Here is a 14,887-nt window from a genome sequence, read left to right as displayed (position 1 = left end):
ATTGAATGCACCTGAGCCCAACTCGTTAGAGATCGCTCTTATTTGGCAAGCATTAATTACAAAATATTTTTTTGTATGTATACATCTGTCAGGTTTTCATTTCTCGAACAACAGACAGTACATACTTACGCTATTTATAATTAGGTATTTTTTTCCCCACTGTCTTTAATGTTTTGCTCTATACAATGCAGAAACAAGACAAATGTAGTGCATACATGCTGATAATAGCCTACAGCTTAAATCTGACCTAAAATCTTGTGTAGCCTATCGTTCATTTTACCAAAGAATTTTACTGCATTTGTCTTTCTAAAGAAAAGCATGGCAACATGGCTGAAAGTTTGTGGGTAAAACCAGAATGTTAGTGTGTACTGACTTATTGAAACTTTTGTCATGAGCCAGTGTGTTTATATATTTTAAATATTTTTTAATTTCCCTTTATAACGAATAGGTCCCGGCAAAGCAAAGCTAAAGCCAAATGTGGCTCACAGTTTGACCCTCCAAACAAGCAGCGGGATATGAAATGTAGAGCTACTCAGCTAGCTAGCTCCTCAGAAATAAAATGAAGGTGTGGGTGTTGAGTTCTGCTGTGTTTTTCACTGCCATAAATGACAACACCCTCTGCACGTGGCGTAAAGTCACAATGATGCTGTTGACATTCTCTTTACTTTGGTTAAGTAAAGCTGCACACGCTTTGTGGGTAAAGAAAATGGCAGATTGTTTTAGCACATGCTTGCAAGAGCTGTTTATTTACTGTAAGTTTAGGCTACTTCAAGTACAACTTGCAATGCATTTTACAATCTAGATTTGATGCTAACTGATGTTTCATGCAAAACATTTGTTTACATTGTTCTCTAATAAGGCAATTTGCGCCTTTGTTACCAGAGGATGATATAATATCTAGACAACAAGATGTGATGGTTCTCCTAAGAAACTCATGGGGAAATTGGCGACAGGAGGTAGAATGTTTTGTCTGCTTAAATCGGTCTTTGCTTTCCGAATTTCCGAACTCCCTCGTGGTGAAGCTTGAACTACATTTGTAAGCGAGTGCACACCCTTGCATGTGCATTCTTTTATTACTTCTTTGTATGTAAGTGGCATGAAAGGCACAGCATGTTAGATTTTTGGAAACATTTGAGTAGTAATTACATTTATATTCTCCTAACCCAAACCCTAAACCTAACTCAAACCACACAAAACAGCGTTCTTTCACTTACTACATTGCAAATGTAGTATCTAGCTAGCTGGAGCTTGGAGGGGGAAGATGTAATTATTGTGGCATGAACATTTGCCGTATGGTGGCGCTTGTCCAGAATTTGAAACATCCGGTTCGAATTTGTGTGACATTTTTTTGGAGCTAACACGCAGATTTCCCATGTGATCATATTGGTCACCAGACAGAACAAGCGCAACTGAACTCACATGATCCACGACTAGTCAACACAGATGCAACGCTTTGACTAGTGGCAGAACTAATCAACTAGTAAAGTAGTCAGTGCAAGCCCTACTATTCTTAGATGAAGTCTTGTCCTCAGTGGCCTTCAACTTTAGAGTCAATTCATCTTTTGCATAAGTAAGAAATACAATAGTTCTTTAGTCCACCCAAAAGAACGTTGTATTTAATTTCATGCACATCTCATTGCCATTTAGGATATATGATATGCATTTCCTCTGTTTATTTGCTTGGTGCAAGAAACCAGCATGCAGCAGTTGGGATTTTATTCTTGGTCTGTTATTATTCTCAGTTCATCTGAGGATTAAGAAATGTATGAAAGAAGCAGGGAGTGAAATACGTATTGCTGAGCGGAAGTCTATTCGTGTGTCCCTGTGTCTGACCTCATCATTTATTGTTGACATTCATTATATTTTTTGGTCATGTTGGCCTTGTTTGAGTAAACATTACGTAGCATAAATTTGCACACTTATTTAGTTCTCTATTCTCCCTCATGTATAAAATGTTTAATTTGTTTTCTCCATGGAACACAAAAGGAGTTATTTAGCAGACAGCACCATAAAAACAGTCCATACTTCTTGTGTGCTATATTCCTCCATTACTGCAAAGCAAAATCATTAAATTTTAACAGCTTTATCATTATTAGTTCCTGCATTCATTTTTCCTGCAGTTGTTTCCTGGGTCAAGATTTTTTGCCCTATCTAAAGATAATATTTTAGATCTACGTTGTCTAAATCTATTATGTGTATCCATCCATGTTCATTTTCTCACACTTTAGTAAAGCCAAGTGGTATTGACGAGACTGACAGTTTTTAAGAAGGACTTAGCAGATGACTGTGTTGGACTGTGAAAAATGTATCGAAATTGAAATTGCTTTCAAATGAATAGATAAGATTTAATGGATGGAGACGTCCTTTGATGTTTAAAGTTGGCCTGGTTTTGGAGAGGGGGCATGTTGTTGAAGTTAGCAAAATGACTGAAATTGCTTACAACACCTTTAACCTTTTAAGCTTGGATTAGGCCGCTGAGAAAAATAGTGATAAAAAAATGAATAACTACAATCTTGACAAATAGAAAATATTTATCGTTTTAAAGCTTAGAAGCTGTACTTTACAATGTATGTAAGCAGTATGACCAAAAATGAACAAGTGCTTTGAAATTTTCAACCAAATCAGAAGTGTTCTGTTTTGATAGTTTATTAAAGATTTTGCACTGTACATATTATTGTCATCATTTAAAACATCAGTCTGATCAAATAGTCATGTGTCATATGTCGTTGGAAATCACTCAAAGAGTAGAATACAACCAGTCTATTTGTTTTACTTACAGACAAAAAATATAGCGAGTAATAGATAAGTATATGTTTTTGATATACATGTTACATGTAAACAGGTGTTGTTTATAAGCCACATTTTTTGCTTATAACTTCAAAAAATAAACAGAACATAAAATATCACATACCATTACTTAGAGTAGGGAATTCCTGCAAAAACGAGCCCACACACAACGTGATCGGATGTGAAGATCATCAGATAATCAATGTGCATATAGTACATAATGTGCTATCTGGCTAATAACATGTTCGCTTTTACTAGATCAGATGGATTCATCGGAAATTATGTAGTACATTGTCTAGCATCATGGAACGCTAACCCAGTCATATTAACATTCAGATCATTGCAACCAGAGGTCATCCAAATATGGCAGAGAGGATCGTTCACTGTAATTACATATGGCCACAGGGAGATGGTGCCAAGTACATGACACAGACTCAATGATGGCTCAAATGACACAGAATGGAACTGAATGAGATTTTGTTACTCATGCCTGCATGCTTTGGAGAAAGAGCATACCTTTAGTCATTGCTGTATTTGCATGTGTAATTAGTTCTTATGTAAAATTATTATGTTTTATTTGTTTGGAGAGGCTTTTGGACACTTGGAGATGTTTTTGGACACTAGGATAAATAATTTTTGTAATGCTCTAACTTTTGATTGCTTTGTCGTATCAACACAAAATTGTAAACAGATACAGATAGATGTGACATGATTGGGAACAAAACAAACACTGTTTTTCAGAGCTAACTTATTTACACCCTAAGATATATAATGTAAAATCAGAAAAACAAGAAAAAAATGTAAATTTTTGGCTAAAGTTTTTTTGTGATTTTTCAGAAGTTTATTAGGCTTTTTTGCAAAGTTATTGCAAAGTTTTCTTTAAAATGATACCAAACAATTGACCCTCTTTTTTTTTTTTTTTTTTTTTTGTCGAGTTGTAAGCCTTTAATTTTGTGTATACCACTGAAACAGGAAATCTTTAAAAACACCTTCAGAGCTTAAAGGGTTCAACAATAAAGACTAGAGTTTACTTTACCTTGTCTCCTGGTTGTGGTCGCATGATGGACACTCTGTCGTAGCCTTTCTTCAGAAGTACCCACAATGCATCCAGTTTTCCCTGTGGATCAGTACACACATGCAATACATACAAATTAAGATTAAAAATGCAAGTTTACAGTGGTCCAAAGAAGTATTTGGACGCTTAAGCCATAATTATAAATGTACTGTACGAAGCAAAACATAAAATAAATAAATAAATACATTTAAAAAATGTTTCTTAGGTTTGAAATTATAAAAAAAAATATATACTTTAAAAAAATATAGACAAAAAGTATTTGGACAATTTCTAGTTGTCAAATGTTAATGGAACATGTGTGATGAAATACACCTGTGGTTACTCTGTTAGGACTCTGTTAGTGAATTTAAGGGGAACTGACTTCTTACATCCATTAAAATCACCTTGACACCAGTTGCGTAACAGTAGTGGCAAAAATGGTTCAGAAAAGTTCCCCTCAGTTTGTTCCGCACATTGATAATTCACTGAACTCTGGGAAAGTGGGTTATATTAATAAAGATATTTCCTGTATTTGTCACCTAAACTCAACACCCCACATGGGGCCTCTCTGGCTCACTGTTCCCATTAACAAGTGAGGTAGATAAAACTCAAAGCTACAGTTTAGAGTGAATCAAAGTTTTCTTATTAAAAAAATCTTAATTTGTGTTCAGCAGGTGAGTAAATTATGAGAGAATTTTCATTTTTGGGGTGAACTATCCTTTTAACGTAGTCTTACATATAGTACTGGTCACATGGCCTCTTTCTAAATAAAAATTAAACAGGCAGACGAAAGAGACAGAGAGATGAGCAAATAAAAGAGGACATAAATAACCAGAAGAAAAAGACTTAGAACAAAAGCACATACATAAAGTAAAAAAGACAGATTTGGCAGCGCTTCCAACTCTTAGACAGCAGTGAGAGGAGAACTATGAGAGTGAGTGAGCGGGGATGGGGTGAAATGAGGGAAACCTGTTTTTCCGTGTAATAAATGTGCTGGCTCTGCAGCCCAAGTCTCTTGGAGGCGACTATAATAAGTTTCTGCTCTATATTACACATTTCCATCTGTAGATGTCCCATATGAACTGATGAGCTGATTCTCTGCCGGAGCACAAATGCCACATACAGTATACTTCACTCCATCTATGCTTCATAGACCCTTGATTACAAGCATTAATTGACATCTCAAGTCATATCTATATAGACAAATTAATTCTGGAGGAAAAGTGCTTGGTAGAGGGGTTACTCATGTACAACTGTCCGAAGAATTCTCATCCAAGAGCCATGGTAATATTACACAATCTTATTCTATTCATGTCACTGTGGTTAAGCACTATGTTCCCTTAGTCTCACAGAGCCAAATGCAATTTTTACTATTCACCCATACATTTTGACATTTTTAGTGCAAGAAACCTTGACAAATATTACCAGTGGACTAAAAAGAATATAAATGGAAATATTACTGTAAAAAAATAAAATGCCTCTTAAGTGTTTAAGATTTCAACATTTCCCCTTTCTCAACAAGATCTTAAACACGAAATTTGAGTTTAAGTACATGTATCCTGTGCCCAGAGAGTGCATTGTTCTTCTCACCTTAATTGGCGAGTACCATTTACGAGGGCCTGGAGGTTTCCGCATGCCGTTATTTAAGATTCGAGTTGGCAGATCTTCAAACTCTTGTTCGGGCATCTTTACCCTCGCGTTCTTCGCCTTTTCCAGTTTAGCACCCTCCTCAGTCGAACCTTTCTCACCCCAGCGCACCTGAAATGAGGAATGCGGACATGTTTGAACATGTTTAATACAATGAAGTCCAAAAGTCTGAGACCACTAATGAAAATGTTATTTTGCATTGATTTATAATTAAACATGTTTTTATTAAAAAGTTTTACAGCTTGTAATCATTGTAACATTTGGTATGGTATGTCAGCATGAACTCGAGCTGGCATATAGTTTGTGCAAAACCTGATGATCATGCCAACTTAAATTATTTGAGAATGTTCCAAAGAGCTTCAATATGTGTGATTCAATAGAAGCAAGATCAGACCTTTTGTACAAAGGAGTTAGCAAATGTTACAGATTTGCTTAGTCTGCACTATTTTTAGGTCATATTTATTTACAATTTTTTCTACATTTTACATCATAACTGTTATGTTCACTAATTTACAAATACTTTTTCAGGTTTACATGCAAATAAAGACTTTTAGACATCACTGTATATTTGGCAGCACTTTATTGCTACAAAAACTATAAAAGTGCATATTTTAAGTTGTTTTTCCCAAATAGAAGTATTTGTTGCTGTTGACAGTTTATTTTCTGAGATAATTAAAATGCTTACACTGCAATGCTGATAGTTCAGGCAGAATGTTCTATGAAAGGAGGGATTTCAAAGAGCAGATGAGCTGTAAAATGCACACTAGGTTGTTTTCCGCGATTGTAAACACTGGTCTTGCAGTGACTCTGGTATTTTACTGGCAGCCGTTGATCGCCATAAAGGAGAGAATGGTCGTATACATTACAATGGAAGATCTGATTTATTGATGTTTGAAACATAGCTCTGGTATTATTTCTTTTGTGTGTGTCTCTCTAGGAAGTCAGCCATTTCAAGAGCTGCCCCATTGTAATCATTCATAAACGTTTTTCTTTTTTTTTGACTTTTTTTAAAAAAAAAAAAAATTATGTTAGTTGGTACTAACAAAATGTACCCCCTACTTAAAATGTAGAGTTAGAATAACTGCCCTGGACTGAACTTGTAGAGATAACTATCCAAGTTTTGTTGGCTAAACTTGTGATAAGTTATTGAACTTAGAAAAACTATTCAGCAGAAATCAAAACTATAAGTCAAAAGAACTATGCACATCATGCTCACGTATCTGGATTCCCAGCATGAACTGCAGCATGAATAAATTATGTAAATTGCAGTGATACTGTCTTTTCATTTTTTACTGTTTGCTGCTTTTATTTATGCTCTTGGTTGTTGTGTTTATGGCACTTTCAGTAATTCATCATGTAGCAATAATTCAAAGCTCATCAATGATATGCTTGGTGACTGTCACCATCTTTGTGATTTGTGTGCAAAGTGTTGAGGCCCATGCATGTCTCCTCGACAAACTTAAGTCTGAACATGATAGAAGGATCCATCGTTGATCGCTGATCATCTAGTGGCCATTTAACATCAAATGGCAGTTTATTTTACCCCTGACAATGGTATAGCCCAACTACTCTTATGATTATTGTCAGTAATATTAAATGATAATACAAATAATTGATCTGCTATATAATTAGAATAAATTGGTTGGGCTAAGAAAGTAAAGATTGCTTAAAAAGACATTATACTCATTTGACAAGTTATATTGATGAAACTTTATTTTGTTTAAAAAAACTATCCCTCTTAAGTCGACAACTTAAAATTTTAGGGCAGCACAAACATCTACTTTTTAAGTTGAAACCAGATTTCTTTTTTTTTTTCTTCTTTTTTTTTTTTTTTACAGTGTAGATGTTAAAAGCTTCCTATTCTCATTTACTAGAGACTCTGATATCTTCCTTAAATGGTGTTTTAATGGGCATGGATTATGATAGTTGTGAATGAGTATGCATGCTCGTCCTTTTTATGAATATTTGGAATTCACCAACATACATTTAACTAACACATCTGGGGTGTACGAGGCATTTGTAAATTGGTAGGAAAGTTTGCAGGAAGTCCATTTTATGCACAAATTTCTTCCAGTTTATTCATATATTTACAACCCCAATTCCAAAAAAGATGGGACAGTAAAAAATTGCTAATAAAAACAAAAAATATTTTTCTATATTGAAAGCTCTACAACTACACATTATATGATGTTTTTCCTTGTGAATTTAATTGTTTTTTGAAAATGTACAATAATTTCAAATCAGATGATTGCAACACGCTCCAAAAAATTTGATACAGTCGAGTGTTTACCACTGTGAAACATCACCATTTCTTCTGATAACACTTATTAAGCATTTGGGCACTGAAGACACAAGTTTGTTAAGTTAAGAAAGTGGAATTTTCCCCCATTCATCCATTATGTAGGTCTTTTGCTGCACAATTGTACGGGGTCTTCATTGCCGGATGGTGTGCTTGATAATGCGCCACACGTTCTAAACTGGAGATGGTCAGGAATGCAGGCAGGCCAATCTAGCACCCACACTCTCTGTTTACACACCCATGCACTTGTAATTCAGGCAGTATGTGGTTTGAAATTGTCCTGCTGGAAAATGCAGGGATGTCTCTGGAAAAGATGTGCTGGATGGCAGTATATGTTGCTCCAAAATGTGTACATATCTGTCTGCATTAATGGTGTTCTCACAAATGTGCGAGTTACCCATGCCATGGGCACTGACACACCCCTGGCCCATACAGACACTGGCTTTTGGACCTGATGCTGATAACAGCTTGGATGGCCATTTTCCTCTTTGGCCCGGATAACACAACGGCTGTGTTATCAAAACCTTTTTGAAATGTGGACTCTTCGGACCAAAAAACACAGTTCCACTGTTCTACTTTCCATCTAAGATGAGACCAAGCCCAGAGAAGTCGGCAGAGCTTCTGGACAGTGTTGATGGAGGGCTTCTGCTTTTCATAGTAAAGTCTTAACTTGCATCTGTGGATGCAGCGGCAAGTGGTGTTGACTAACAAAGGTTTACTAAAGTAATTCCAAGCCCATGTTCATGAAATCCATTACAGATGAATGATGTTTTTTAAGACAGTGATGTCTGAGGGATCAGCGATCACATGCATTCAGAAGTGGTTTTCGTCTTTCCTTTTACGCACTGAGATTTCACCAGATTCCTTGGATCTTTTAATTTTATTGTGCACTGTAGAAGGTGAAATCCTTCCAGTTTGTATTTGGGGAACATTGTTCTCAAAATGCTGGATTATTTGCTGAAGCATTTGTTGGCAAATTAACAAGTCTCGAATGATCCTTGCTCTTGAAGGACTAGGCTGTTTTTGGAGGCTCCGTCATTATATACTATACACGATTGCCTCACCTGTTTAACATCTCCTGTTTCAAATTGCCTTGTTATTTTAACTCGTCAAATTGTTATTAGTCTTAAATTGCCCCTGTCTCAACTTTTTTGAAGCATGTTGCAATCATCTGATTTGAAATTACTGTACATTAAAAAAAAACAAACAAAGAAATTCACAGGGTAAATCATCATATAATGTGCAGTTGTACTTTCAATATAGCAAAGGGTGAATATAATTTACAAATCACTCCTTTTTGTTTTTATTAGCATTATTTCATACTGTCCCAACTTTTCTGGAATTGGGGTTGTACAAACATTTAATGAATTCACTGAAATGTTCACTCGAAATTTCCCAGAATGCACCATAAAAACCTGGGAGTAAGAGAAGGGCCTGTCTGCATCCTGTAAGACTATTACTAGACATGCCTTCCTCAGGACACGCCCATAACAAGGCATGACTACTAGAAGTTACATCCCCTTCATATAACCAGTGAAATGCTAAAGCCTTGCAACAGTTGGATGTCACTCTGTTTGTTATGTTTGTTTGTTATGTCACAGCCACGCTTCAGCCTGTTCCATGCCATGTCACAGCCATGCCTCAGCCTGCTCAATGCCATGTCACAGCCACACCTCAGTCTGCTCCATGCCATGTCACAGCAACGCCTCAGCCTGCTCCATGCCATGTCACAGCCATGCCTGAGCCTGCTCCATGCCATGTCACAGCCACAACTCAGTCTACTCCATGCCAAGTCACAGCCACGCCTGAGACTGCTCCATGCCATGTCACAGCCAAGCTTCAGTCTGCTCCATGCAATGTCTCAGGTTCAAGCTTGCCACGGTCAACAAGCCAATGCCCACATCTGCCACGTCCAAAGAACCAGCGTTGCAAGCCTGATCCGTCTCAGAGCCAGCATTGCAAACCTCGTCCGTTCCAGAGCCATCTCTCACTGGGCTATTTGAGTTGGAATTGGTTCCCACCCTTGTGCCCACCTTGAGTTTTCCTGATCAGCCGGTTTCCCCCAAGCCACTGGCTCGATCATCGCCAACTGAGATATCCCATACATGGGAAACTTTTGAACCTCCGAATCCGCCTAGACCCTCCGAGCCCTGGACTCTGCCTTGGCCTGTCGATCCCTCGACATCACCTCGACTCTACGTTCCTTCAGCTCCACCGCGGTCCTTAAGCCTGTTGGCTTTACCGGGGTCCCTCATCCCTCCAGCTCCTCCTTGGTCCGTCGGTCACCTGGCTCCGCCTTGGCTCTCTGATCCTCTGGCTAAGCCTCATCTCTCCGATCCTTCAGCTCCACCGGGGACCTCCTTCCCTACACCTCCGCCTTGGTCCTAAGCCCCAACGGCTCCGCCTCAGTCTTCCGATCCCCTCCGCCTTGCTCCTCTGGTGCCGCCTTGGTCCTCCCTGGCCCTTCGAGTCTTCGGCTACTCTCCAGTTCTCCATGGTTTCGCCCCTTGAGCCTCTCACGGCTCCACCCCCCACGGGCTCCACCCTGGTCTCATGCTCCATGCCCTGTCTCACTAGGCCATGCCCCATGCCTTGTCTCACCATGTTTCCATGTCATGCCACGTAACCACGTCAAGTCGCCATGCCCAAGCTCCCTCTTGAACTATGTGTTTTTGTTTGGGGCATGGGGATATGTCAGGGTTGTATGTGTTTTGTTCCATGCCATGTTTGTTCCTGTCATGTGATCTTGTCATATGGTCCCCTGGTCATGTGATTTCATTTTTCCCTCCATGTTCATGTGTCTTGTTTTCATTGGTTTATTGTCTTGTTAACTCGTTATCAGTTCTAGTTTCTCATTGGTTTAGTCTTGTTATCTTGTTTATAGTTCTGTCTGTTCATTGGTTGTCTTGTTACCAATGTCTGTGTATTTAAGCCCTCATGTTTGCCATTGTCTCTTGTCAGATATTGTTAATGTAACATTGTCAAGTCGTTTATGTTTGTTATGTTTTGGATTCACGTTTTTGTTTATCACTTATGTAAATAAACTGCACTTGGGTTCTTCACATCATCATTGTCTTCATCTGCCTATCATTGCCAGCTACGTTACAATAGCCAAAAACATAAAAAAATGAAAAGTTTTTAAAATGATTAAATATACAGTGACTTAAAAGTTATTTTGAATACAATCATACAGCCGTAACAGTAGGTGGTGGCAGTGAGGAGAAATGTGATGAAAATGAAGAGGAGAAGAAGCTAGTGGTATGCCTAAGCTAATGGGCTAACCGGTTAGCTTGTGAGCAAACTGGAGAAAAGATAATTTTTTTTATTTTTTGTCACCATTAGATCTTCATTTTGAATAATATGATATGTGACATAATTAAAAGTTTTATTTGTCAAATATACACAGTTATGACAACATGAATCAAACAGTGATTGCATAGGATTTTAAAAGTTATTTTAACCAAAAGAATCGATTTATGTCCCAAGGGGGCGTTACTTGGAGTGGGCATGTCGTGCAGTGGGTGTTCCTTGTCATCTTGTGAGACACAAATAAATAAATACACTTGCGAGCGTCAGCTGCTCACTGTGTTCACTTTCCGGAAATGTCTTCTATACAGTCTTGTAAACACGTCATTCTCAGAGGATGAGAGTATGTGTAAATGCATTAAGACAAAGCCTTGTTTTGTTTTTAAAACAGATTTTGTTTATACTTATTTTTCATCAGGGATTTAGGTTTAAAGTGCATGAAAGGGAAACTTTTATGTGTTAGATGAAGGCGAGTTGTAAGGGCTTAAAATTTGATAATGTACTACACAGTCAAATATCAAAAACTATGTATATACAGTAAAAGCATTTTAGAAAAAATATAAAATGAAAACAATTGAGCTTAAAGCTTTAAGATTTTTCAATCTAATGTTAGTTTTTATTTTATTTTATTTCATTCGTTTTTATTAACAATAAAAACAATATCAACAGCGTTAACGATCAAGCCCATTGTTAGTGCCTGAATTTGTGTATCATTTATATGACTTCACTTTATAGGGAACTGGGGATTGAAACGAGACAGCCTTTGTTTGCATAATGTAGCGTGGATTGTTTATTTCAAACATGCTGTACTTTCCTGATTCCATATGTGAATCAATGGATTTGCCAAAAAAAAAAAAATAATAAAAAAAATTTAAAAAATACTTTCCCTTTTGTATTTGCTGTTTTTCTCCACTGTTGTGTCCTTTTTAATCACTTTCAGCAACAATGCTGACTTCAATTAAAACATGAGTTTTCGTCACTATGGTAATGGTAGCCAATGGTGAAGTCTCTTGGTTGGTAATGTGAACAGCGGAGGGTTGGGTTTCCTGATAACGTTGCAACTTAAGCCTTAATGATCACCTTAAATGACGTTGGCTGTTTTCCCGTAACGTTGTAACTTAAGCTTTAATGATCATCTTAACTAACGTTGCTCATTTTTTTTACGATGGAGTAACACCTGTTTCCCAAACCATCCCGTAGATTGCTCGTTATAAAGTTGAACTTAAGTGCTTCGTTACAGAGGCTGTCCGGTCCAAAGCTGCTGATCAATTTGGCCAGTATGTCCAGGAGTTTGTCTTCTCAAAATGAAAATAATGTGGAAATATTTACAAACATGGAAGTTGTTTGTAACCTAGTAGAGGCGCCAAAACGTATAAACTATTACAGAAATTATTAAAGAAATAATGATAGTAAGACAGAGTTTCAGATGTAATGATGCTCAATTATAGATATTAATGAAAGTGATGCAATAAATGCATGTAATGTGAATGCACGCGATGTGAATCATAAGGGGCTCTCACGTATCCTAAGGTTTTGTTACTTTGGCTGGAAACTGAACAAATGCATACAGAACAGGATTAAAATGATGGATATCATTATTGAACTACTCATAGACCTATCTTGATAATAGTAGATCATCTGGTTAGAGTTCAAGGCACTGTGTACTTGTAGCCTTTAAACTGCAATTATGAAACATGCAATTTGTTACTGCCTTGTGAAAAAAAAAGAAGACTATAGGCGAGCCGATTTGAATCAGCCATTGGAGGAAGAAAGAAGAGGAGGAGGAAGAGAGAGAGAGAATCTCTCATTGCACACTCTCGCTCTAATCTCCTCTGTTAACCATATTTTAATTATTTATTAAGGAATATTTATTTAAGTTTTAAACTGCGTGGTCACATTACTCACATATGTCTTTTTAAATAATCTGTTTAATAAGAATATATTGTTTCTATTGCCATTACAATTATGCTTATCAAAGAAGGCTAAAATAACGTTATAGCGTATTATGTGTTACGTAAATTTAGACCTATCATGTCACATGCGCAGACTGCAGAGACTGCCTATTGATTTCAATACGATTGTTTTTTTTGTGGTTTTTTTTTATTCTATGAAATACAATGGCTTTCCAATAATACAATATATTCCAATATATTTCCAATAAAATATATTAATACAATTTATTAAAAGTCCCATTGTCTTTGATAAACATTAAAAGATGAGAGAAAGATACATTAAAGTTGCACTTAATTGCCTTAAGATGGTCTCGTTAATTTACGAACATTTTTACGAACTACTTAGATAACAATGCTTTTGGGAAACATGCCTTAGAGATTAAGTACTACTTAAGTACTACTAACGTTCAATTTAGCGCTTTGGGAAACCCAGCCGAGGTCTGATTCCAAGAAGAAAGAAAAACCGGAGATTTATTGAACAATCTGTTGCCCATAAGCAAGACACTTAAAGTAACCCTACGGTTCCTCTAGGGATATACGTAACCCTCTTCTTTGGATGAAAAGCATCAGTTGAGTGACTGAGGGTGTGCTAATTGAGTGAATGATGTTCATTCTCTCGAGAGTGATAAAACTGCTGTTTACCTCCATTCTTTTAATGCCCCCGACTCCTCTACCCCCATAGTACGAGGCATCGACTGTAGGCCACTTCTTTTTTGGGGCTCCATCTTCTTCATCATCCTTGTAAAAAAAAACAAAAAACAAAAACAACAGTTGTAAGTCAATGAAAGTGTGACCAAGATACCCCTAGTGGCTCTCAACTGGCTTCTCAAAAAATTGGTTTTTCTTGTTTTCCAGTAAAAAATATTTTTCAAAAATATTAGAAATCTAACTAAATTTAGTAATGTATCAAGAAAAACTATTTGCCAATGGGGTAAGAAGAAGAAAAAAAAAAACATTATTCAAATTGACTTTTTTTTTTTTTAAGTTTATCTTTCTTACCCCAAAGGCAAATTGTTTTTTCTTGTTTTAAGCATAAACCCCACTCAATGTTGTTGCATTTCTCTGAAAACAAGACTTAATGTCTTGTCATTCTTCTTCTCAAGTAATTTTTTCCTTGTTTAAAGGATGTTTAAATATTTTTACCAGAAAATAATCTGGTCTAATAGGCAGGGAAGGTCAAAGGACTGATTTTAAGGTTTAGTTGTATCAACTAGCTTTTTTGAGTTGACACAACTCAAATTTAATGCCAACTTAACTTGTTGAGTTTTGATTAAATTAACTTGTACTTAAATTGGATTAACAATCATATTTGCCATTTCAACTCACTTAACAAAGTTGACTGGAAGAGCAAAGATTTGCCATCTCCCAGCATGCATTGCAGCATGACTAAATAATGAGGTTAGTGTTGTAGGCTTTTTTTTCTTTTTCTTTTTTTGTGCTTTGTAGACTTTATTTGTGCTGTTTTTGTTGTTTTTGTCATTGCTGTTAGTTAATAGTTGTGTGGTGATGTTAATAGCTTATATTTTATTTAATGGTGTTTGTTGAGCATCACCATTACTGAGCTTTGTATTGAAAACACTGTGCATCCCGTTCAAACTATTTGATGCATCCAGCCTTTGCTGGTGTTCATTAAGTTCTTTAATCAGAATTTAAACATCAATAACTTAGGCGCTGCAATGCATCCTGGGTAGCCTCGAACGTCACAATATTACATTTATTTGAACAAAACCTGTTAAATTCAGATAACTAAAAATAAACAGTTTTGTCAATGGATTATTTAGTTGTCTCAACAAAACTTCTTAAATTGAGAGAAATTGACTGTATCAAAGCAAAAAGACAACT

At 36.6% G+C, this 14,887-nt stretch overlaps 1 protein-coding gene across 1 annotated transcript in view; it reads right to left on the bottom strand.

Moving 5' to 3' along the window:
* Positions 1 to 14,887, bottom strand: part of LOC127415120 (anthrax toxin receptor 1-like) — a 115,709-nt gene that overhangs the window by 21,759 nt on the left and 79,063 nt on the right. Inside the window, exons 15-17 of the mRNA XM_051653689.1 lie at positions 13,688 to 13,783; positions 5,432 to 5,599; positions 3,824 to 3,904 (exon numbers count right to left, since the gene is read on the bottom strand). Coding sequence (XP_051509649.1) covers positions 3,824 to 3,904; positions 5,432 to 5,599; positions 13,688 to 13,783 — 345 coding nt within the window. The remainder of the gene's footprint in view (positions 1 to 3,823; positions 3,905 to 5,431; positions 5,600 to 13,687; positions 13,784 to 14,887) is intronic.

Source organism: Myxocyprinus asiaticus, chromosome 24 (genome assembly GCF_019703515.2).
Source record: "Myxocyprinus asiaticus isolate MX2 ecotype Aquarium Trade chromosome 24, UBuf_Myxa_2, whole genome shotgun sequence".
NCBI lineage: Eukaryota > Metazoa > Chordata > Actinopteri > Cypriniformes > Catostomidae > Myxocyprinus > Myxocyprinus asiaticus.
This window is presented reverse-complemented; position numbering and strand designations above follow the sequence as displayed.